The 26804-nt window shown below is 40.5% G+C and overlaps 1 protein-coding gene across 2 annotated transcripts in view; it reads left to right on the top strand.

The window, feature by feature from the left end:
• Window positions 1-26804, top strand: part of adamtsl4 (ADAMTS-like 4) — a 66226-nt gene that overhangs the window by 13035 nt on the left and 26387 nt on the right. For both annotated transcript variants that reach the window (XM_084385172.1, XM_084385171.1), the window contains exon 5: window positions 10747-10849. In XM_084385172.1, the coding sequence (XP_084241298.1) occupies window positions 10747-10849 (103 nt within the window). The remainder of the gene's footprint in view (window positions 1-10746; window positions 10850-26804) is intronic.

Raw genomic sequence — 26804 nt, 5'->3', positions numbered from 1 at the left:
ACCCGCTTTGTATTGTTACACAATGTCGGTAGTAAATGTTAATGAACAATGTTTACTCTTTCTCTGTGTTATCTTGACAGAGAAATTCACATTTATTTGTCAGCAAAAGTCTTTTGACAGCTCCAAGGCTTTCATGAAACCTACAGATTACTTCCTCATTTTTATATTTCCGCCCACAGACAGTCAGATCGACAGAGGGTTATTAACTAAATGTATTATTCCAGTCGTATGTTTATCACTGAAAACTGTATGGTACTTTGTCTGCTCATTAAACAGCTTTATGGTAAAAATGGAACACTATGGCAACAGCTTTCTTCCCTGTTCGCGAGGGCGTTTTGCTTCGGGGAGTTGGGCGGAACTGACGGACCGGCACTTTCTTTCCATTTTTTTCCCATTTTTTTCGTTGTTATCCAGTTCTAAAAGTTGACTACAAACAAGGAGGTTTTTCAGATTTTCAGTTGCGGTGATCTCTCCATATTTACGATTCTTTGCGGCCTTTAGCTACTGCCTACAGCACGTTGTCAGGGTTCTGTCACTTCGCTCTAGTTTGTTCTTGTTTGGTAAAGGTAACAGCACAGTCTTGTTCCGAGTTCGCTCGGGCCGTACGCTCTTGTTGCCAAGTCTGCGTTTTTTCTGAGGAATTGGGCTAGTTTTACACTGTTTCCGTGTGTTGTTAAAGCGAACACTTCCCCCTCGGCTTTTAACCCCCAGAACGAGATTGTTATTGGGTAACCCCCGGAACACGACTGGGCTAGTTTTGGCAATTGCAATTGGGCTGGTTTTGTTACATAAACCTGGCAACCCTTGTTGTATGTGCAGAGTGTGGTGTTCGGAAGCCATGGACGGCAACATGCCCAGTGCATTATGGGTGATGAAGTTTTCTACCTATTTGACAAAAGGGAAGACATTTATTTTTTTCTCTGTTTTCTCTAGTCAGGTCACACCAATTGCAAAAAAAGTTTTTGCCTTTCTACTGCATAGGCAGCCAAGTTCTATTGAAAGCCCATTCTGTCAGCAGTGAGGCCTCATAATTTGTTTCCAGTGAAATGGTTGCTAAGAACTTTTTAACAACTGAACACTTGGGTTGTAACTGGGCACTGGAACTCCACATGGAGGTGGAACCCAGGAAAAGTTCTCTATTGGCCCTTCTGAGGGCTGTTTGGCTATACATAGCAGTGTGTGTGTGTGTGTGTTTATCTCAGTCTGGAGTGTGTGTTGAGGGAACTGTGAGATTACTGGTCATAGAACTGGTCGCATGTTTTGACTAATGTGGAGCTTCTGAACACTTGAGAGAACTTGATGACCATCTCTCTCTCTCTCTCTCTCTCTCTCTCTCTCTCTCTCTCTCTCTCTCTCTCTCTCTCTCTCTATCACTCTCTCTCTCTCTCTCTCTCTCTCTCTCTCTCTCTCTCTCTCTATCACCTTCTCACTGTTGTTTTACTTTCCTTAATATTATATTAAATACATATTTAAGTTATGTCCTGAAAGAAGGAATAGGTTTGTTTTAAAAATACAAACCTCTATTATCTGGTTTGACAGCTGTGTTTTTTGACAGCACAGTCTGATATTTATGAGAAAAAATATAAAAATCATGCCAAATTAAAGTCAGTCTTCATTTTCAAGGTCTTTCCATGCTATGTAAAAAAACTATTTGGTGTTCAATCATTTTGTTGTTATTGTTGTTGTTTAGGTTATTTAACTATGATATTTTAACACTGTCATACAAAATCTAAAGATATTGTTTAAGGTTTTTTTGGTAATTTCCCTCAAGTAGGTATTTTAGCTACAGAGCAATACCAGAAAAGCTAAATGCATGTGTACAACATTTTATTTTCTTCAATATAAGGTCAGTTTGGCTCCATCCTGAATGCTGAATTCCTTCATTAATCAAATGTGAATGATATATTATTCAGTATCTGAATCTGAAATTGCAAACATTCCTGAAAACCTCTGAACATGATAAACTGATTCATCCAAAATGAATCCATAAATCGTACATCAATTTTGACTGTTTTCTTCTTAGTAATTAGTGTTACACTGTGCAATAGCTCTCTCTCTCTCTCTCTGTGTGTGCGTGCGCGTGCACGTGCGCGTGTGTTTTTATTATGGGTTAGATATCTCAGGAATGTTATTGAGTGTACAACATTCTATTTGGAGGAATACTAAATTATAATTATATGTACTTAAACATCCGTGTGTGTGTACTTTGTGTGTGTGAGCAGTGGGGAACTGAGAGTAGAGGAGGAGAGGAAGTGAAATAGAGGAGTGGAGCGAAGGGGCTTTTGGGGGGTGTGACACAGTTACGCTGTAACGCAGTGAAAGACGGCACTGTTTAAAACACACACACACACACACACACACTCTCCAGAAATAGAGTGGGCAGAAAAACAGATAGAGGGAAAGAGAGCCTGGAGTGAAGCAGAAATGAGGAAAAAAGATGAGAGTTTTTCTGAAAGAGGGAATGGAAAGAAAAAGAGAAAAGAGGAATGGAATGTGTAAAAGAGAAAGAAGATGTAAAGAAAGAAAGAAAGAAAGAGAAAGGTCTTTCTGTGTGAAGTCACTGAGCTAAGGGTGGGCTCAGCACTTGCTAAATAAACATTTACATTGCTGTGTCAAAGGCTAAATCTCTTCACAATGGCCTTTCGGAAACAAAAGAGAGAACTCATCTCAAATTTACCATATGATTCAAATGCTGACTGAGAAAACTCAGGGATTTGAACACGTGATCTGAAAATATGTGATGGTTATCCTGCAAAAACAAAAACTCTGACATATCAACATGTTATTCCGATGTTAAACTAAAGCAATAGTTTGCACAAAAAATGCTAATTTTGTCATCATTTACTCACCATTTATTCATTTCAATGGATACTGGGGCTGTAATGCTCTAAAAATGATCCACTGGAAAGCATCATAACAGTAGTCCATTCATCTTGTGCACTATATTCATTGTGTGAGGGGAGAAAAAAAATCTACTTTCCAAAATAAATTACCTGGAAAAGAGCAACATCAACATTCTGTTAAAAGTCTCTTTAATACAGTCATACAGGTTTGAAGTGACATGAGGATGAGTAAATGATGACAGAATTCACATTTTTGGGAGAACTAGTCCTTTAACAACGTTTTGAATATGACCAGAGGGTCCATTTTATCAAATGCACATCATGTGACGTGTCCCTGTCCAATCATTGTCCTCATGCTGAAGGGATGTTTTCAAATTGAAATACATTACAGATGCTGCTGAATTCCTGTGCTTTAAAGAGTCGGAGAGAGTTTCCTTTGTGGGGATTTAAAGAATTTAGACCATAATGCTGATATGGGACAATATATCAGGAATTTGTCAGGAAATGAGCTCAAATCTCAGCTGGGACTTGTTCGGACAGCTGTCCATCACCTGTGCAAACGACCCGTCGTCGCAAATGACTCGGTTCCCATGTGGGGTTTTGTAATCTTTTGTTTGCGTTGTATTTCGCAAACAGTTTATCCAATTTATTTACTTTAATATTAAATTAGCTAAACTTGTGTTTCAGAATAAGTTTATTTAGTTTCCCTTTGATATTCTGCCTTTTTCTCCAGTTGTCCTCGTGGGAGGCCTAAAACATTCGTGTTTGTTCTCTTCAGGTTGGGTTTGTAAAGGCCCACTGTTTTACAGCTGTTCTCCTCCCCTGACCTTCCCTCATCTTCTCTTTTCTTTTTCTGATTCTTCTCTCTTTTTGTACACTACAAAAAAAAGTTTTTGTCTTGTTTTCCAGTAAAGATATCTAAATATCCTTTAATCAAGATAGACTTACTTAATAAGGTCCTAGTATGCTTTTATACATGTTCATCTTTCTTTAGTGTGTAATGTTGCTGTATGAGCATGAAGCTCTCCAAAGGGAGTTACAGTATTCTCTATATCAGTGTCACTGTTTCTGAACTCCCTGAAACGCCTCCATTGTAGTCTTGAGTTTACTTCTGGGAACGAACACGTCACAATATTCCTCATTTGAATAATTCCTCCCCAAGGCATATGCAAATTAAAGGGGCGGGGCCTGATTGAGTTGAGTTGTGAAACCCTCGGTTATGGTAAGGGGCGTGACATTTCCCAAACACCCTCGAAGCGGTTGACCAATCACAACACACTGGTCCAGTCGACCAATCAGAGCACATTGTGCTTCATGGATAAAGGAACTAAACCGGGGTGCGTTTCCAAAAAGCGTTGTTAGCCAACTATGGTCGCAAGTTCTGATGAATTGCGTTGGTAACGACAGAACTTGCGACCATAGTTGGCTTTGGGAAGAGTTACTGACAGACTGGGAAAAGAGGTGCTGCAACAATGTGAAATATGTGAAAAATAACATTCAAGCATGAAAACCTATTTCACTAGACCTCAAAAAAAAAAAAAATCAAGACTTGAAAATTGATCCAAATTAATTCTTAAATCTGCCATTGGGTTAAGAAAAGTAAACTTATTTCAAAGGGAAACCAAGTTTATTGTTTGCACCCCACTGGCAGATATTTTTTGTAATAAGTGAAAAGTCACTTAATTGTGACAAATTTTTCAGAAAACAGGACTTGTTTTATTATAGATATTTGTACTGGAAATCAAGACTAAAATACAGAGGAAGCACCTTGTTTAACACATACATATCCGTGCTGGATTTACTCTGCATTAGTTTTAAACAAACAGACACAAACTTACAGACGTATGTCATTACCCACATATTAAAAACACGTGTATGTTACTTCATCACACACATACACACACACGTGGACACAAAGAAAGAAGTGTATAGCCCACATTCTTTATGTGCTGCACAAATGAGCCCCACATGTTCACACGCTCTCACATACACTGAGAGCTTCTGTGTAATTAAGTTAGTGGCGTTTGATTAGTCAAGCATCACTATTACTATTTATATTACTCTTATTTCTACTCTCGCTCAAGGCTCTTGCTCTAAGAATTCAACTTTGTTGAGTAACTCATCCTGCTCTGTTTGTACATTACATTTTGTGGGTGGACTCTTTTGACTTGAGCCATTAAGTAACCATTGAGCGATCACTCAGAACACCTCAGCAACCACACAGAAACGTCCTGGCACAACGCCACATCGTTAAAAACAAATACTCTGGGCATCACTTTTGGCCATCAGTCCGCTATACTGTTAAAAAGTTCTCATCGATTTACATTACAAGCTACCAGAATTGAATCTTACTTTCTGACGACATAAATATCAGCAAGTTTGGCACATAGAAACATCATTTCATTTGTGTCTATTCAGGTGTTTTTAGTTTCTTGTTTTCTTGAAGTGTGTTTGTGCATGTTTCAGCATTCTGCTTTGTTAAGTGTGTTTACACTGACCAACTGCTTTTGTCAGCTGGACACTGAGAAAAACAAAAGAATGAGGTATTCAGGGACAAAGAGGAAAGATGTGTGTGTGGAGAAAGTGTGTGTGTAAGTGAGTGACAGCTGTTGTGTCATTAGTGTTCACAACATGTGTGAGAAAAATCTTGAGCTCCCACCACATTTATCCGCCATGGATGCATCTGAGCCAGCCATACATTCATTGTGTGTGTGTGATTGTGTGTGTGTGTGTGTGTGTGTGTGTGTGTGTGAATGCTACACCATGATTTCCCACTGAGCTTGTAAGCGCTTGGCTTCCCCTGGAAATAAGATCCGATTGAGCTGCTATTTTGTGTGTGTGTGTGTGTGTGTGTGTGCGTGCGCGCAGATGCAGTCTGACCCGTGTGTGCCCCTGTTTGACAGTGGCCCTATTAACGAGGAAGTGAATGTGGCCTAAGGAAAGGCAGTAAAGCATTAGCTCTCTCTCTCTCTCTCTCTCTCTCTCTCTCTCTCTCTCTCTCTCTCAGCTTGAGTTCTAGTTTTGCTTCATTACAGGAGCTCCTCTGAACTCTCTGGCTGGTAAACATCCACTATATATCAGCTCTGTGTCGTCCTTCTGCACTCTTAGCAAGTAAATGTGTCCTTTGGGTCGGTTCTCACAAATGCTTTGCCTGTTTTCATTTGGTATGCTTAGCTTGTATAATTCTTTAAAAGGATATAAAACCACTGGTCACACTTTAGTTTGAAGAACACATATTCTCTATTAACCAAGACTTTTGTCTCAATAAACTCCTAATTTACTGCTTATTAATAGTTAGTAAGGTAGTTGTTAAGTGTAGGTATTGGGTGGGATTGAGGGATGTAGAATATGATCATGCAGAATAAGGCATTAAAATGTGCTTTATAAGTACTAATAAAAAGCAAATATCCCATTAATATTAATACCTGCGTGCAAGCAGACCGTCTACGGGACAAGCCGGATTCACCATATCTTTATGTACACAATAATAATCTTTTACACTGTAATCCCGTCTTTTGGCGCACATTACTAACACACACTTTAAATAACAAAATAAAATACGGCGCCATTGAATTTAGACCAGGTTTCAGTTGGTCAATGGCTCAGTCTATTTCAGTTGCCTCAAAATAGCAACGCGCCAACAATGTGCCCATAGCTCAGACCAGCAGCCCATGGGTGCACAAATTGGCGCGAATGCATTTGCCACAGTATTTAAACAACATGGCGCAGGACGTGAAAATGATAACTGCGTCAGGCTGAAACTAGCAAAAAACACTTGCGTTGCACCGCATTGTGCCGGGTGTATGATAGGGCCCATAAACTCACAGTAAGAAGTAAAAAGAAAGAATTGCGAGATGTAAACCCGCAATTGTGAAATAAAAAGTCGCAATTACCTTTTTGATTTTTTTTTATTCCATGGCGGAAACAAGCTTGCATAGATTTTAGTATACATACTACATAAAACATACTTCAAAAATATACTTTAACTTATTTCACCCCAAAATTTCCTGATTATTTACTCACCCCTAGGCCATATATATGACTTTCTTTCCTCAGAAGGGAAGACCCTTATCCGTCGACTGGGGTTGTGTGGATTAGGAAACTGAACAGGTGTGTGGAATTAGGAATCATGGAACTTATTTAATAAACCAAGGAGATTAACTAGGAAACTAAGGAAAACAGGAAAGTTGGGTTTAGAGCAAAATGAGGGTAAATAAATGAATTTTTATTATTTGTCATTTTATACCTTTATTCATAACAATCATACACTCACCTAAAGGATTATTAGGAACACCTGTTCAATTTCTCATTAATGCAGTTATCTAATCAACCAATCACATGGCAGTTGCTTCAATGCATTTAGGGGTGTGGTCCTGGTCAAGACAATCTCCTGAACTCCAAACTGAATGTCAGAATGGGAAAGAAAGGTGATTTAAGCAATTTTGAGCGTGGCATGGTTGTTGGTGCCAGATGGGCTGGTAGGAGTATTTCACAGTCTGCTCAGTTACTGGGATTTTCACGCACAACCATTTCTAGGGTTTACAAAGAATGGTGTGAAAAGGGAAAAACATCCAGTATGCGGCAGTCCTGTGGGCGAAAATGCCTTGCGAAAATGATGCTAGAGGTCAGAGGAGAATGGGCCGACTGATTCAAGCTGATAGAAGAGCAACTTTGACTGAAATAACCACTCGTTACAACCGAGGTATGCAGCAAAGCATTTGTGAAGCCACAACCCGCACAACCTTGAGGCGGATGGGCTACAACAGCAGAAGACACCACCGGGTACCACTCATCTCCACTACAAATAGGAAAAAGAGGCTACAATTTGCACGAGCTCACCAAAATTAGACAGTTGAAGACTGGAAAAATGTTGCCTGGTCTGATGAGTCTCGATTTCTGTTGAGACATTCAGATGGTAGAGTCAGAATTTGGCGTAAACAGAATGAGAACATGGATCCATCATGCCTTGTTACCACTGTGCAGGCTGGTGGTGGTGGTGTAATGGTGTGGGGGATGTTTTCTTGGCACACTTTAGGCCCCTTAGTGCCAATTGGGCATCGTTTAAATGCCACGGCCTACCTGAGCATTGTTTCTGACCATGTCCATCCCTTTATGACCACCATGTACCCATCCTCTGATGGCTACTTCCAGCAGGATAATGCACCATGTCACAAAGCTCGAATCATTTCAAATTGGTTTCTTGAACATGACAATTGTACTAAAATGGCCCCCACAGTCACCAGATCTCAACCCAATAGAGCATCTTTGGGATGTGGTGGAACGGGAGCTTCGTGCCCTGGATGTGCATCCCTCAAATCTCCATCAACTGCAAGATGCTATCCTATCAATATGGGCCAACATTTCTAAAGAATGCTTTCAGCACCTTGTTGAATCAATGCCACGTAGAATTAAGGCAGTTCTGAAGGCGAAAGGGGGTCAAACACAGTATTAGTATGGTGTTCCTAATAATCCTTTAGGTGAGTGTATGTTCTGGGGTTTCAAACACTTCAAACCTTACCCAATATTCTGAATGTTTATAAATATTCATCAGCATTGATGTAGCCTAATTAAACGTATGTATATATGCATGTCGTAAATTATGCCGCAAGCACCCAAACCACAAATTAATTCAAGTAAATCATCGATCAAGACTATGAGCACTAAACCCCTTGAATAAACGGAGCTCGAGTTTTCCCGAGCAAACACACTCAGACGTTGCAGACGTGTTGTAAATATTTAGGGAAGGTTTGCGGATAGCCGCAGTGTGTTTGGTGTGCATTAATGGGACAGTGTTTGGTCATTAATGGCCATGTCTGCTGTGGTCTGACACCTCAGTGACCCTGCGACTGCTTAATTTCACCCTCGTTTCGGCGCGCAGCTGCCTCTGCCTGTCCCGCCTCCTGCTTTAGTGTCCTGCAACATCCCTCCTCTTAATCTCTCCCACTGTGGGTGGTTCCTGTCGTGTCCAAGAGGGACAGGGAAAGACAGGAAGAGGAAAAAGGCAACAGAAAATAAGCTGTGTTTCCTGATGTCGTTGGCATCGTGAACGAACACGTGGATCTTGAGAGGAGCATCTGGTCCAGACCAGAGCTGTGCTCTAGCACTCTCAATGCTGATATAGGTTTGATTTATGATGCCATATGTTTTTATCCTGATGGTTGTGGTTTGGGAATTGCAAGGAATTTATCGATTCTGGTTCAGTTTCCACTTAACAATTCTAGTTCCTTAACCCTGTAAATTGTAAAAAATAAATAAAATAAAACACATTTTTTAAATGGAATGCTTTATTAATCCTTTATGCAAACTCTAAAATGTTTTTTTTTTTTTTTTACCATATTTGATACATACAGGGCCCTGTATCCAGTGCAATGCAACGTCATGCGCGACGCAAGTGTTGTTTGCTGGTTTCAGCCTGACACAGTTTTCATTTTCATGTCCTGCACCACATTGTTTAAATAGCAAATACATTTGCGCCCATCTGTTCGCCCATGGGCTGCTGGTCTGAAAACGAGGTGTCTTCAGGCGCGATGTTGGCGTGTTGCTATTTTGAGGCAACTGAAATAGACTGAGCCATTGACCAACAAAAACCTGGTCTAAAGTCAATGGTGCAGTATTTATTTATTTTTGTTATTTAAAGAGCGCGTTAGTAAAATGCGCCTGCGGGTCCACAACATACACTTTGTCCCATAGATGTTCTGCTTGCGCTTTAGCCTCGCGCACACGCAGATCCGTTTCCTCACTAGAGAAGCGTTCAGTTTTCCACTTGCAACTTCCAGCATGTAAATAGCGAATGCGCCATGATGCGAGCGCAACTGGCTTTTAAAGAGAATGGGAGATAAAACTCTGATTGGTTTATTGCACGTTACGCCCAAAACACACCCATTACTCATTAAGAGAATAGGGACAACCCCTTTAGACCATGCGCCGGGAGCGCCGACCATTTTTCCAGTCGTTAAACTAGACCACGCGCTTAAATCGTTAAAACAGGGCCTATAGTGTTAATATATACAACTCTCATAGTCAAGGAGGAAAAAACACCTCAATTTTGTCCAAAGCAAAAATATACAATTTGTTGCAGATGCTGATAATTATGTGGCCAAAAAGTAAGATGATAATATTTAATACAAATTAAAAAAAAATTAAGAATTTAAATTTTAACATGATTTTTATCAAATTAAAATATATTTATGGATAATCAAGTAAATCTAAGTTACTTAAGGTTATCCTTATGTTTACTTTATAAAAACAGTAAAGATTTCACAGCAAAAATCACGACCTGAAGGTGGACGTTTTTACAATTATACAAAAAAGCCTTTTACTTCCAAAAAAAAGTATAAACTATCAATCAGATGACAGAAGGCATGTAGTAGATTGTGTGCAACAGGTTTTTCAGCAAAGTTTTGGCTGAGGCCTTAGAAATTAGTGTATCAAATATGGTACAATGGGCTTTATAGGGTTAATGGTTCTGTTAATAATTTGGAAGAATGGAATTCAGTGCTTATTTTTAATCTTTCAAACAAAGTTTTTAAGTCTTGTTTTGACAAACTTTATTTTTCAGAAAGTTTTTTTTTCATTCTCAACCCTAGTGTTTTGTCAGTTTTTCATTCCTTAAAATGTGTGTCATTTCGCGTTGTCTTCTTCAGGGCTCTTGGCTTTCTCTGACTCCATAAACATTGGCCTCCGTCTGTCTCTCCCTCTCTAGAGATTTATGGGAGTGTTTCCAGGTTCACCATTATTTCCATATGGTAGCCAATGTATCACTCTCTGTCACAGTTTTACCCAAAGCTTGCACACACACACACACACACACACACACACACACACACACACACACACACACACATTGTCATGCTTGTCGAAGTGAGACACTATAACTTAAGTCTCTCTCTCTCTCTCCCTCCAGGCATGTCCAGGTGCTCCAGTAAACTCCAGGGCTGAGCAGTGTGCAGCGTTCAACAGTCAAGAGTTTATGGGACGCGTGTATGACTGGGAGCCTTTCACAGAAGGTTAGAAACGGAAATTGAAGGGGTATAAAGGGAAAAAAGAAGCAATAACAGAGGTGTGGTGGTATATTACCCTGCTTCGTGCTTTGTGGAGCAGCATTTGGAGTTTATTGTTTAATTATCAAGTTTACTGGACATCTACTCACACCACATTTTCCATTTACCTCACTATCAGACCATGTTCTTTTGCTGTTAAGTTGTGAGGTACAAATGTGACCATGGACCACAAAACCAGTCACAAGTCTCACGGGTATATTTGTGGCAATAGCCAACAATACATTGTATGGGTCAAAATTATGGATTTTTCTTTTATGCCAAAAATCATTAGGATATTAAGTATAGATCATGATCCATGAAGATATTGTGTAAATTTCCTACCTTAAATATATCAAAAATGTATTTTTGTGAGTGGATGCAGCAAAATCGCCAACAGAAATGGACAAATTTTCTTGCACCCTCAGATTCCAGATTTTCAAATAGTTGTATCTCGGCCAAATATTGTGCTATCCTAACAAACCATACATCAATTGAAATCTTATTTATTCAGCTTAGGGTCACAAATGAGCTCTGTTCCAAAACCCTAGTGTGCTGGCTGGATTTTAAGGCACTACCGTTCAAAAGTTTGGGGTCATTACGTTTTTTTTTTTTTATGTCAAAGAAGGGTCATATGTTCACCAAGGCTGCATTTATTTAATTCAAAATACAGTGAAAATGGTGATATTGTGAAATATGATTACAATTTTATTATAAAACTCTTTTCTATTTGAACATATTTTAAAATGTAATTTATTCCTGTGATTAAAGCTGTAAGCTTCATTGCTTCAGTCTTCAGTGTCACATGATCCTTCAGAAATCATAATAATACGCTGATTTGCTGCTCAAGAAACATTTCTGTTTATTATCAATGTTGAAAATCAGGATGAGTAGAAAGTTCAAAAGAACAGCATTTATTTGAAATAGAAATATTGGTAACACTTTATAATAAGTTTACGGTAACAAAGCACTTATAAATCATGTCCAATAAAGTTTGGTTTAAAGCACTTAATTAAAGACATTTTCCCATTTTCCGTGGCCTAATCTAAAGTGAGAAATATTTACGTTAATAAGTTGTTAACAAAGCATTATCTAACTCTTTCTATGAGCTAATTAAACAATACTAATTTGGTAATTACAGCGACAATGAATGAACTGAATGAACTCTCTCAATGAAAGAGCTCACTGTTTGCATATAGTCTATTAATGTATTAACTACAGTTTATAAACTATTAATTAAATAGTTTGCAAATTATTTGTAAATACTTTATTAATGTATACTTATTATGAAGTGCTACTGACATCTTTTGTAACATTATAAATTACTTTACTGTTACTTTACAGCAATTGTATGTGTCCTGGCTGAATAAAAGTATAAATTTCTTTCAACAAAAAAACAAAGTACTGACCTCAAACTATTGAATTGCAATTTAGCTGCACTTTAGACACAACCCGTGTTCCCAAATGCTGCCTTCTTAAGCCTTTTTGCCAAAATATAAAGCACTAATGAATGCTTCACAAAGGCAATCTTGCAATTCATTGTGATTTTCTTTTTTTTTCTTTTTTTTTTTTTGAAGATGGCTTAGAAGTTGAGAAAAAATTTTGATAGCTCTATACTGAAAATATTAACTAAATTTTGATTTCAAATTACAAAAAAAGAAAAAAGAAAAATTTGGTTTTTGATTACACTTCTATTTTATCTGCCAAATCAACATTGTGGAGTATTTTCGGTTCTGTTCAACAAGTTTTGCCATTTCTAAACTAATTCTGCCGATTTTTCTTCACAATCCGCGTTGAAAATGTGAAAAATGTGCACAGATTCAGTTTAGACTGGCATGGCCTTAAACAGTCAGTGATTCTCAGAAAGCTCAGAACTAGCAGATAAGCAAGAATAAAGGCGTTTTTGAGAGGCTGTAAATGACCTGAGCCTTAAGAAGACAAAGTAGATGTAGAATGAATGAAGGAAGGAGGAGGGGGGTGACCACAGGGGTCATGGGTATTACTGTACAAGCAAAGCGTCTTTGTGAGAGAGAAGGATAGAGAAAGAGAAGTTAAAGAGAAACACAGAGTTAAAAACAGAGGAATGTGTGACGGACCCTTATAAAAGTCACCGAGACAGAATGCGCGTACCGGACCACGACTATAAATCAACAATACAGAAAGAGGAGAGAAAGAAAAAGAGGGACTTATAGTGGGGAAATCGGATGAGGGAGGAGGAGTCAGAGAGGACAGAGGTTAGGGAGTCATAGCAACCGAATGAAAAATGCTGCTGTTCGGGATGGATGGATGGATGGGATGAAAGGGTCTGTGAATGAGAGGAGAAAGACCTGAATGGAGGAAGAAAGGCCTGAATAGTAAGTGAGAGGCTTGAAAAAGGGGGAAGTGAGGACAGACATTACTGAAGTGACATTCAATCTACTGAGGAGAGAGAGCCGTCTGGCCCACTATGGTGTGCGGGACGCCCTCTCTGACAGATGACCACAAATATTTAGGACTGAACCTTAAATCTTCAGTTTAGATCCGCGCAGTCTTAAATATTGAGTATAGAATCTTGATTCTTGAGTTTAGAACCCTGAATCTTCAGTTTAGAATCTATTATCTTGAGTTTAGAATCTTGAATCTTTAGTGTAGAACCTTGAAATTGAATTTAGAATCATGCGTACTGAGTTTAAGTTAAGGATCCTTAATCTTGAGTTTAGAATCTTCAGATAGAATCTCGAGTCTTGAGTTTATTTGAAACTTGAGTTTGGAATCTTGAGTGTAGACACTAGAATTTTGAATTACAGTCTTGAGTTTAGAATCTTCCATTTTGAATACAGAGTGTAGAATTTAGAATCTTGATTCTTGAGTTTAGAACCTTGAATTTAGAATCTTAAATACTGAATGTAGACTCTTTAATAATGAGTTTAGAACTCTGAATATTGTTCAGAATCTTGAATTTAAACTTTTGAGCTTAGAATCTTGGGCAGCACTTTAGATTGGGGTCCGATTCTCACTATTAGCTAGTTGCTTATTAGCATGCATATTATATATTAAGGATATTGGCTGTTTATTAGTACTTATAAAGCACATATTAATGCCTTATTCTGTATGACCATATTCTACATCCCTCAATCCCACCCAAAACCAAATTTAACAACCTTACTAACTATTAATAAGCAGCAATTAGGAGTTTATTGAGGCAAAAGCAGTTAAAGGTGAAAATTGGACCCTAAACTAAAGTGTGGCCAAACCTTCAGTTAAAATCTTTCGTTTATTACCTGCAAACTTGAGTTTAGAACCTCAAGAACCTTGAATTTAGAATTGTGAATACTGAGTTTAGACACCTCTATCTTGTATTTGCAATCTTGAGTTAAAGTATTGAATCTTGAGTTGAGAACGTTAAATCTTGAGATAAGAACCCTTAATTTTGTGTTTGGGTAGATTCTTCAGTTGGAAACTTGAGTCTTGTATATAGATCATTGACCATTGAAGTTATTTGTTGATGAAGTGCTTCTAATGAATTGTGCAGCTGCTGTTTTGTTTGTATCTGTGAATCTTTTATGACTGAGCTTTTTCTCATCGTGATTCGGAGAGTCTTTATCTCGCAGCTGCTTTCAGTCATATTCAGTAAATCATTTATAGATGAGGAAAAGCTTGTGTGACATTAAAGGAATAGTTAAAGGAGAAAGGAGATTACATGATATTTACTCCAAACCTAAGTAGGGCGCCAGCTTTAATCCTATTACAATAAATAATCAACTAATTTAAATCATATACAATACAATGCAGATATGATGTTTGGCACATTTTATAGATGGCTGTAGATTGTTTGCTTTGAACTACAGATCAATTCAGTCTAATGTTTGTTTAAGGGTAATTCAACTGATATTGATGTATTCGTCTAGCAAATGCTTTTATCCAAAGTGACTTATAAAAGGATTGCCTCAGAACAAGTGATTCATCCCGAGGAGATTATGTAACATGAATTGGGCCAATACACACTTCCTAAATGACTTGGAAAAGTACAAGCTAGAACAGAGATGTAGGTGTGACACTGTAAAATAGTGCTTTGTGGTTTAAGGGTAAGGGTGAGTCAAATGCATTTCTTGAATGCTACATTAATCTGGATACATTTCAAAAATGCTCTTCCTCCACATTAGCATTTTCACACACGCACATTTTCCAGAAGTTTCTTGTCCACACTGAAACATCAGTAAAACACTAAAATCATGTGCAAGTGTAAAATGTAATAAAGGCTCATGATGATACTGAGAGACCAGACATAGTGAAGTGCTTACACTATTCTCCTGGCACAATACATACAGGTTGTACTCAATTACCATTTATTGTAATAGAGAGCCTGGAAATCCAGACCCAAATCTGAAAGATTAATGGTCTGGCATTGAGTAATGAAAATCGGCCAGCTCGAGGGGCGGCACCAAGCATGCATTTGAAAATCTCACTGCACGCAATTGGATCAAACGACCAATCACAACAATATAGCCCCATACGCTTAGCTACCAGCGGAGCTAACTGGTAGATTAGATTAGACAGCAAAACAGCAAAAACATTCTTGCAAAGGAAGGATTCGAGCGGTGTCTTCTGTTCCTCTTTTAGATAAAAAGCCAAGTCTAATTCGTTCATTGTAGCGGCCAAAGCGTTTCAAACAACTGGTGTTCATCCATAGCCATCTTGCAATGTTTACTAATGACTTCGACGTCACAGCGCTGTCGATATCTGTTTAGCTCGCCTCTTGCCCGCCTATAACAGATACACCGATGTGATTGGTGCAGCTCGGAAACAAGGACATATTTAATGAGCATCACTAGTCGATCAAATTCGCTGAGCAAATTCTATTGTGCTCTCGCGAGAACTCTGGATTTCCAGGGTATGTTTATACAACAACGATTTACTAAAAACGGAAACGTTTTTCCTTTGCGTTTTCGCTTACAGTCGCCAATGTTGTCAAAACGATCCCCGTTCAAACAGATCCGCCAAAATGATTAAAAAACTCTGTATTCTGCTGTCAGACCAGTAGTTGGCAAAGTCACTTTGTTAAAGTCCCCCTGTTGTCAATAATTGTATCACTTAAACCTCATCTTTGATCACTAAAATGACATATTTAAATGTTTTTTCCTGTGAAAAAAAAAATTCTACATGCCTTAAAATATTTTGAATGTAACTCTACACCCCTTCCTCATTTAGTATACGTGGATCCATGAATATGCTGTTACGGCCACAGCCATGACATAAAAGAGGAAAAACAATCAGGAATAACAAACCAACAACAAAAGAGAGCAGGACTGCTGCCGAAATCCCGCCGCCCAGACATGGCAACGAGGCTTCTTATATCCCTCACTCACACGGTTCACATGTGCAGGAAATCATTTCCTAATAAAACAAGAACACACATAACAAGAACACTTCCGCCCCCTAGAGGACAGACGAATCATTACACAAATAAAACAAATCAATCAAAAATACATGCACATGTAACATATGCTAATTAGCCCCGCCTCCACTCACTCACACCAGCTCAGAGATTCACTCTGCCAACTTACTGAGGTAAACGCTGCAGAATGATAATTAATATGATTAGCCTTTTCTTGACTACATTATCAAACAGCTAATAGTGTGTTGCTAATGTTACACCAACCATGTTCCCTTTCGCCATCTCAGAGTCAGGCAGCCGCCTTCTAACAATCGTCAGTGGAGAAAGGCATAGAGTTCATCATAGCATCGTAATATACACCATACACCCGCTATATTGCTAAATCGACCCGATTTTTCATATCAACAGAAAAATATACTGTGATAACCTGGCTTCTCTCGAGACACCCCAGCTAGTTCGCTGTTAATGATCTGGGCTGGGTTTCCCGAAACCTTCTTAACGCTACGTTGTTCTTAAGTTACACCTTAAGCTGTGCCTTATCGTTAATACGTGTTTCCCGAAACGTTCTTAGTTAAGTATACCTTCTGTAAGTCATACGTTTGGAAGGTTGGTCTGGACCACTCTTAGCTTTACCTTATCACTGTTGCAGGTCTATACAAATATAATTCTGAAGTTTTAATACACCCAGACAGTGTTCAATTAGGCTAATTCAAGTGTTTTCATGCAAAGAATAAAATTGTCATTATACGGATTGTTGTTAGATTTTTAATTATATTATCCAAAGGTACATCAGCTGCCGAACCATTAAAGGCTTAATAGTTTATTAAAAGGGAATGATTGTGGTGGGGAGTTTGCTCAAACTATGGCAGCGATACAGCGAATAGTTGTTCTAAAAGACGGTGCCGTCCGCAGAGCGCTTTCAAAGGCCAGTGAAAGCAGACTGTCAGTTAAGTCCTATTCGGACGCTAATTGTTTATCATGGGCTCATACGGTATTTTAAACATTTACAGGGGTAAGTTATTTTATTGCCCAGGGCTGGATTTTCCAATATATTGTCTCTCACCGCGCTACGACGACTCTAAAGGTATAACTTAACTAAAGGTATACCATTTCTAGGTGTGTTCCCCGAACTATACCTTAGGAGGTTTACGTGCGACGTTACCAGGTGCTGTCCGGGGTGATGGTGCTGAATTTGTTGATATCGATGGCTCAGAATCAATTATTCACTCACGCAGGGGCTGCTTCACTGCGTTATGTGAGAAAGCGGTGTTCTTTATAAAAGAAGCACTTCAGAAATAGTGGAAATTGCATTTATTAGGATTAATGTGATATTATAAAAAATATTTCAAACTATAATAGCCTAGCCTACATATTTAAAAATTTTATCATATATTGCTGCCACAATAACGGCCCATTACAACTGTTTATGTTATTTCTTCTTTCTACTTTTTGTATGCTGAGGTGGAGCTGTGATGAAATATTGTTCTTGTAAAAACTTTCCAGCATTTCAGTAATAGAAGTGTTCATCTTTAAAATGTATGCAAATTACAGTGAAGCGCAACAGTTATGATACGTACGGTGCTCGGCAGTGACCAAAAAAGATTTAAACAGTGAAGTTTAAAGCGATCTCTTCTTGTACACTTAGAGATGTGGATTCGGATGACAATTAAATTACACGACCTTGGTGTTTGTCAAAAAACAGTAGGTAATTTGGCCGGGGATTTTTACGCGGGTGGTGGAAGAAAAACACTGACATTCTGGATTCTGACGGCAATAAAATTAGGGCTGAACGATTAATCACAACAAAACCGCACGCGATTTGCTATTATCTTATGCGCAGCTTGTCAGTGGAGTGCGGCTGACTGGTAGTAAATACTGCCCCATTTGAACGCCAGAGGGCGCTCTCATGCAAACACGATAAATATGCCCCGCCACAGAAGTACAATAATGCGCATCATTCCAGGAAATCTCTATCGCTGTAGCTGAATAAACAGACGATTGAAACGCTTTGATTAAACATGACTTATAAATACACGACTGCCTTATTCTGTGTAAGAAGCACATCATCTCACAAAAGGATGAGCTCAACTGTCGTTATGAAGTGAGTTTGGAGTAAATGCATGTTATTAAATGTTGTCTGTTGTTGGACGAGGTTCAAAAATGCTTTTCATGTTTTGGAAAGATGTTTGACGCGTGTTGTTTTTTCAAATGCACGTTATAAGTGACTCAAACACACAGTGCTTTCATAAGGAGCAGTGTTTACAGAGCCGTACATCAATGACAATCTTCTCTTCTTATGCCTGCTACCCCTCCTGGGGAATAGGCCGCCGACAAGAGCTCTCCAGGCATCCCTGTCTTGGGCTTTTCTCTCCAGCTGGCTCCAGGTGTATCCAAGTTCTTTGGTATCAGCTGCCAGATCTCGGCGCCACGTATTTCTTGGCCTTCCTCTTTTCCTTTTGCCTTGGGGATTCCAAGTGAGCGCTTGCCTGGTGATGTTGGAAGCTGGCTTGCGGAGCGTGTGGCCAATCCATCTCCAGCGTCGTTTCAGGATCTCATCTTCTGCAGGAAGCTGATTGGTTCTCTGCCAAAGGTCCTGGTTGCTGATGGTGTTTGGCCAGCGGATCTGGAGGATTCTTCGCAGACAGGAGTTGACGAAGGTCTGAGCTTTCTTCATCGTCGCCACTGTTTTCCTCCATGTCTCTGCACCATAGAGAAGGACCGCCTTGACATTGGTATTGAACAGCCTGACCTTTGTCCTTAGGCCCAGTTCCTTCGAGCTCCAGATGTTCCTCAGCTGTAGGAAGGTTGCTCTTGCTTTACATATTCGTGCCTTGACGTCAGCGTCTGTTCCACCCTGCTTGTCGATGACACTGCCCAGGTAGGTGAAGGCCTCCACTTCTTCTAACGCCTCTCTGTCCAACTGGACTGGGTCATTGTTGGTGTTATTCACCTTGAGGATCTTTGTCTTCTGTTTGTTGATGTTCAGACCTAGTTGAGCGGAGGTGGCAGCTGTGCTGTTTGTCTTTTCCTGCATCTGCTGTCGGGTGTGGGATAGCAAGGCCAAGTCATCCGCAAAGTCCAGGTCGTTGAGTTGTGTGAAGGGTGTCCACTGGATTCCTGTTCTTGTACGTGCCGTTGTAGTCTTTATTATCCAATCGATGGCTAGCAAGAAGAGGAAGGGCGAGAGCAGGCATCCCTGACGAACCCCGGTTCTCACTTCGAAGGTCTCCGTAAGTTTCCCTCTATGGACCACTCTGCTGGTCATACCGTTGTACGAGTTTCGGATGATGTTGACGATCTTGGCTGGCACACCATAATGCCGGAGAAGGTTCCAAAGAGCACTCCTATCCAGGCTGTCGAAAGCCTTCTCGTAGTCTACGAAAGTAATGTAGAGAGAAGCGTTCCACTCCAGTGACTGTTCGACAATGATACGCAGGGTGGCGATCTGATCCGTACAGGATCTGTCTTTCTGGAAGCCTGCCTGCTGGTCACAGAGTTGGGTGTCCACCTGGTCCTTCATTCTATTCAGGATGATCCTATTGAACACTTTCCCTGGAATGGACAGTAGTGTAATCCCTCGGTAGTTGTCACACTTGCTGAGGTCGCCTTTCTTAGGTAACTTTATAATATATCCCTTCTTTACCTCTTTATTGGTGGCTGTGTAATCTTCTTGTGCTTTGGCCTTCTTCGCTCTTGTTCTGCTGTTGTTGAGGGCTGCTTTCTTCTCTTTTCTTTCCTGAATCTTCCTCAATGTCTCTGTCGACAACCACTCCTTGTGCTTTCTCTGAGTAACTCTCCAGGATGGACTGCAATCTGCTATAAAACTGCTCCTTGTCTCCCTCTTCGCTGTCATTGGTGGGTGCATAGCACTACACAACATTCATCGTGATCTTCTTCTTCTTCGTTCGGAAAGATGCTGTGATGATCCTTGGGCCGTGGGCTTCCCATCCAGTGAGTGCTCGCTGTGCTGTTCTTGACAAAATCAGCGCTACTCCTTAGGCGTTATCCTCCTCATGTCCCGAGTACAGCAGCATCTCGCCAGTGATCAGCCTCTTCTGACCGGACTGCGTCCATCGAGTTTCGCTGATTCCAAGCAAGGTGAGGTTGTAGCTCCGCATCTCTGCTGCCACTTGCGCTGTCTTCCCCGCTTCGTACATGGTCCTCACGTTCCATGTACCGATGTTGGTTGCCCTGGCTGAGAGAAGGGAGATCGGCCCTGCAGCTTCCTTCTTCTTCTTAACGAAGACCCGTCTCTCCCCAAGGTGGAATTACCTGTTGCTCTTGTTTGCGTTTCTGTAGCAAAGGTTTTTTTTACAGGGTGGGGTTGCTAGTCCCACGCCTAACCCTCCTCCTTTCTCAGACCGGGCTTGGGACCGTCCATGGCGGAGTTACATCAATGACAAGCTGCGTATAAAAAATAATCGCAGCCTTTGCGATTTTAAAATTGTGATAAGCCATCTCGATTTAAGTGCGATTACATGGAAAGTGCGATTAATCGTTCAGCCCTAAATAAAATCACAGACTAACCTAAATGTTGAAAATACCGTACGACCCCATGAGAAACAATTACCGTCCGAATAGGGCTTAACCGAAAGCGTATGCTTTCATTGGCCTTTGAAAGGGGTCCGTGGACGGCGCCGTCTTTTAGCACAACTATTCGCTGTATCGCTGCTATAGTTTGAGCAATTTCCCCACCACAATCATTCCCTTTAAATAGACTCCTAAGCCTTTACTGCCTAATGGTTTGCCAGTTGATGTGCCTTTGGATAATATAATCTAAAAGCTAACAACAATCAGTGTAATGACAATTTTATTCTTTGCATGAAAACACATTTGAATTAGTGTAATTGAACACTGGGTGTATTACAACTTCAGAATTATATTCGTATAGACGGTCAACAGTGATAAGATAAAGCTAAGAGTGGTCCAGACCAACCTTCCGAAGGTATGACTTAAAGAAGGTATACTTAACTAAGAACGTTTCGGGAAACACGTATTAACGATAAGGCACAGCTTAAGGTAAATCGGGAAATCCAGCCCTGCTAAAGCCTGCCGGCACTTTGACCTAATTGGTTACAAGGTAGTTTGTGACGTCAGAAACACCAGCATTTTTTAGACTGTCTTCGGTTCACTGCAGTTTTAAGGAGAAAATACTCATCAATGGTGTTGACTTATGTCTTAAAGCATATTAAAAACACTACATAGACATATAAACAACATTAAAAACTTGATTTTCAACACAGTGGGACTTTAAGAAAAACGACACGCCTATAGACTGCGCATTACGTCACTGTTTTCATAAATTGATGTTTTGTAGTTTACACAGAGACTTTCAAAAGTTTGCATAGTTAAAAACAGTGTCGTGGAAACAGCCCACAAAACGCAATTGGACAGCGATTTGCAAATAGCAGAGCAAAACCATTGTCTCAGTGTGGATGGAAGACCAAAACATAGAGAAAAGGAATGCTTTTGCAAATGTATCTGGCTTAGTGTAGACATAGCCGAAGATAGAGCTGAAAGCTTAAAATTGAAAAGTGTGGCAGCACAGAGCAGACGTAGGTATGGATGGCATTCAGTATCAGATGTAGTTCACTTTTCTACATTTACATTTACATTTATTAATTTTGCAGATGCTTTTATCCAAGGTGACTTACAAGTGAAGAATACAGCAAGCGATTCATCGTGAAGAGGCAAAAAAACACAAGTGCTTAAAATACAAGGATTCAGACATTGCTTAGAGTATCCCTCCCTATCCTAACTAGAATAGGGAGGGATTAAAGGAAGGTTAGAGCACAGATTAAAATTTTTATGATGATGAGATTTCTACAAAATCTTTATCAGACAGAGTTCAGTATTTTAGAAAGTTCACTATTGAACAGGGTCCAGCATCAGACAGAGTTCAGTATGGGACAAAGCTAAGCAGCATGCAGAGCTCAGCATCAGACATGGTTCAATACTGGACAAAGTTGAGTCCAGTTGAGACAGTGCTGATTATCCCACAAGGTTCGGTATCAGGAAGAGTTCCGTGTAAGAATTCAGTTACACTGAAATGACAGAGACATCCACCCCTCTGTTTATAATGTGTTCTGAAACTGCTTTTATGTAGAAATGAAATCAAAACAAACGCACTCAGGGGTATTCAGGCCATGAGCTGTTGTGAAAGAGGCGACACTGGGACTGTGTGTGTGTGTGTGTGTGTGTGTGTATGTGTGCTGTGGGTTAGGAGGTACAAGAATGTGCTCCGATTTATTAGAAGTAAAACTCTTGTAGGTTCCAGCAGTTATGTGAGCTATTGTTGGACAGGACATTGGGGGTTTGGCTGTATGGTGTGTGTGTGCGCGCACATGCTTTTGTTTTGTTGTCCCTTGGAGATCATTTTTTTGGCCAGCTCAACTCTAAAGATCATTATGTGATTGTGATATTGTGTGTGTGTGTGTGTGTATGTGTGTGTGCAGTAATTGTTACTGCATGGTGCTGCTGTTCAGTTCTGCGTATGATTTGGCTTGTTCTCAGTGTGCCCAGGGTTTTTAAGGGACATTCTTAAGAAAAATATTCATTGAAAAAATGTAATTCTGTCATTACAAAAAGTAATTTACTTAAAATATTGCCACCCATTCTAGTTTTCCTTGGTGCATTCATGAGAGAAACAGCAATGTCCCATACAGGAACACATTTTCCTCTATAGCTGGATATTTTCTATTAATCAGTTCACAAATCCATTTTAAATTATTCTTTTAACAAATCGGACTGATCTGCTTCACTGGAGGGGAAGATTTTTAGTGAATAATTACTTGCGTTTTGGTTTGTTCCACACAAAAAGCATGCAAATTACAACTGTTTATGCTACAGACTTATTGGGCCTCATTCATGAAACACGAACAGAACAAATTCTGTGTTAATCGTTCGTAAAGCCGTGTGATGTAAATTTTCGGATTCATGAAAGTCTTCGTATTTTCACGAACCCTGTTCCCCTTCCACACGTAAATGGTGCATAAAACCTCTGAAAGTTTTGTGTTCTTTTAGACAAACTGATGACTGCATTTTGATAACACTATGCAACATAATAATATTTCATGAGTTTGTTTGTCCATATACCTAGGCGATCTTAAACTATTGAGGTTGCATGTCATAAGACCTATTTATGAATGATTGGAATTCATTAACTTACACGTTGAACTAACAAATCTGATGTTTACAAAGCATTTGTGAATCCGAGGGAGAGTTTTCGGGAAGGTCCCTTTTACTTGCAAATTACTTTACTTACTCAGAATACTCAGAATACAAATTACTGATATATTTACAGAAGTCTCATGAATGAGGCTCAGTGACTTTCTGAAATGTCTCGGTTACGTATGGTAACCCTCGTTCCCTGAAGGAGGGAATGGAGACATACGTCGTGACCGACAAATAGGAATCTCGCTAGAGAGGCCAATCTACTTTGAGTGAAACTAAACGAGCCAATGCACATTGGCGTGCAATGATTTGCATCAGCTGTTACAAAGCAAAGATCCTTCGCTCTTTTTCCAGTTGACCTGCAGACCCAACTGGCTGATGTGCCTGAGCACGAGCTCCCTGTGTTCGCATAACTGATCTCGAGAGTGTGAGCCAGTAATGAGCTAGTCGTCGAGATAGTTGAGGATGCGAACGCCCTGTTCTCTCATGGGAACAAGGGCCCCCTCCGTGACTTTCGTGAAGACAAGGGGAGACAGGGACAGCCCAAAGGGCACTTACCTGGTTCCACGGGGCAGGAGCCGCAGGTGGTGGCTTGGATGGGTTCTCGAACTGCACGCTGCTGCCCGCTGGCGATAGAAGAGGCGGATGAGAGTGGTGAGGATCCTTTCCTCCCACTGCTCTCCGGGCCCTCTTCGGACCCAGAGATGGAAGAAACTGCTCTTTTATTGAGAATTTGGGTACCGCTGGTTTTAAGGCCAGTGGCAGAACACAAATAAAAGGGAACAAAAGATTTTCCAGCTGGCCCTCTTCCGGGGGAGGGAGCGGTGCGGTCACCAACTCCTGGAGAGCAGTCCCATCCATCTCCGGGTCGCCCGTCCTATGCCCGACCCACCGACCGCTCACTTCTTGGAGAAATTGGGGATCATGACCACCCTCGTGCAGGTCCTTCAGTGCCTTCAATGCCATGGCGTGTATGGCAGAGGCCTTCTCCACAGGCCTTGTAAGCCTTGCCGGTTAAGTCTGACGAGTACTTACAGGCCCGGGAAGGGAGACACGGTTCTCAGCGCCAAGTGGAGTTAGGGCACAGTTGCATAGCAACGGCCTGCTCCACTGGTGGGATATGCATGTAACCCTTAGCCGCCCTGCCATCGAGGGTGGTGAGGGAGAAGGAGCCACCGGGACGGTTTCTGGCAGTAAAAGGTGCCGCCCACGCTCCAGTAAGCTCCTCATGCACCTCCGTGAAGAAAGGCACCGGGGTGGGTTTCTGAGAACCAGCGTGTGCCACCCTGAGATACCAATCGTCCAGCCTCGAGGGCTCAGGACACGGTGGAGGGTTCCACACAAGCCCGATCCTGTTGGCGGCCCGGGAAAGCATAGCCATCATCTCCGGGTCCGACTCGGGCACCGCTGTCAATCCCAAAGGGGGCAGCAGCGCCGAATCGTCATCCTCAGAGAAGTCTGACCCACCCTCTGATACAGCGATTGACGTCTGATCAATGGGAGCACCGAAGGAAACGACTGGTACACACCTCGTGGATGGTCCAGCAGGGTTCCTAGGGGGTTGGTTCCCCGAAGGAAGCGCACTCACTGTAACCCTCAGGTGACCTGCACTACTGCCTGAAGTAACCCTCTGTGGAGGGTTAGATCGCGGCAGTGGCACAGGGACTTTGCAGGAATGAGAGTCTCGACCGAAGCTCCGAGATGGTTATCTTCCCACAATGGGTGACTCATCCACGAACGCTGACTCAGCGTGTTCGAGGCCCAGACACGCGATACAGCGCTTGTGACCATCCCATGTGCATCGAGAAACACACAGGTAGAGTGACATCTTTAAAAAGACGCGCTCCTCCCGTGTAAGCTCTTTTAGGGACTGCTCTCCTTGGTGCTGAAGCACGCAGGGGAATGGTCACAGCAAACACAGACAGGAATGTGCACCTGTCATGCACTGTCTCTCTTGCTGGCGATCTTACCAGCCGGAAGAACAGCCTTTCAGCGCTCTCACGGTGCACCTTACCAGCTGTAAAAACAACTTTTTTGTTTTGCTCAAATTTGAAAACAAAAAAGACAGAAAGAGAGAGAGATCGCCCACACTGCCACGCTGTATCGCCCGCACCAGACTGGAGAGGTCCTGTTGAAAGCTTGCTCGTAACATTCTTAGTAGAGAAAACAGCATCGTGTTCGGCTCCGACGCAAAAAGCAGAAGTGCAATCGCACCTTCTGCTCATTATATACCCGTGCTGCATCGCTGAACAGCTGATGCAAATGATTGCACGCCAGTGTGCATTGGCTCATTTAGTTTCACTCGAAGTAGATTGGCCTCTCTAGTGAGATTCCTATTCGTCAGTCATGAAGTATGTAGGGAGTGAGCGACTGATAGGGAACTTCTAATTATTTATTATTTAATTTAACCCTGTAAAGCCTGACATATGAAAAAAAAAGTCAGAAAAAAATCTGTTTTCTTTAATAAATGGATGTTTCTTTGATCATTAGACAAAATACAATATTGGTTCATATATAGTATGATATAGTGAGAATATGGAGCTCATACTCAGGAAAGAAAAAAACATAAATTTTATTATAAAATATGCAATTTGTTGCAGATGCTGATATTTATATGGCCAAAAATTAAGATGAAATTCTGATATATTGTAATGTAAATCAATGAAATCTTTATAACAGTATAGCCGATACAGTACTTAGATAAAATCATACAAATATCAATCGTTGTCACTCTATATCTCCCAATAATACGTATGTCTTAGTAAGATGTTATTTAAATGCTTAGTTTTATGATAAAAAATCTGCAGTTTTAAAACATAAAATGCAATGCAATATAATGATGATTGAGATATGAACAAATAAACATTCCGCAAAAGGCTGATGGATCATATTTGATACTCACATTTTATATGATTTTACTAAAAATGATCAAGCAAACCTAAGTTGTTTCAGTCCATTAAGTCTTCATTTTGAAATATTACTAAGAATATAAAAGTTATTCTTACGTTCACAGTAAAAAGTCACGTGAACCACGACCTGAAGTTGGATGTTTTTACAATTATACTAAAATACTTTTTATTTGCCAAAAAAAGTATAAAATATCAATCAGGTTTGTTATATAATGTGGGGTTATAATGTCACCAGGTAAAAAAAATGACCAGTAAAAGTCTTCAGAATTTCTTCTTTTTTGTTCTATGAAAGAAAAAAAGTTATGTGGGTTTGGAAAAATGGAAGGTGAAAATGTTGGATGACCTATCCCTGTAAGAGCTTGAAGGAGAGATGGAGGAAGATCCAAGTGAACGAGGAGAAAGAGAGCGTGCATGAAACCAAACTCTCTCGCTCTCTCGCTCGTTTAGTTCTCACTAAACATTCCCTCCT

This window comes from Rutilus rutilus (genome assembly GCF_951802725.1).
Source record: "Rutilus rutilus genome assembly, chromosome: 17".
Classification (NCBI taxonomy): domain Eukaryota; kingdom Metazoa; phylum Chordata; class Actinopteri; order Cypriniformes; family Leuciscidae; genus Rutilus; species Rutilus rutilus.
Note: the sequence above shows the minus strand (reverse complement) of the source record. Positions and strands in the feature narration are given on the sequence as shown.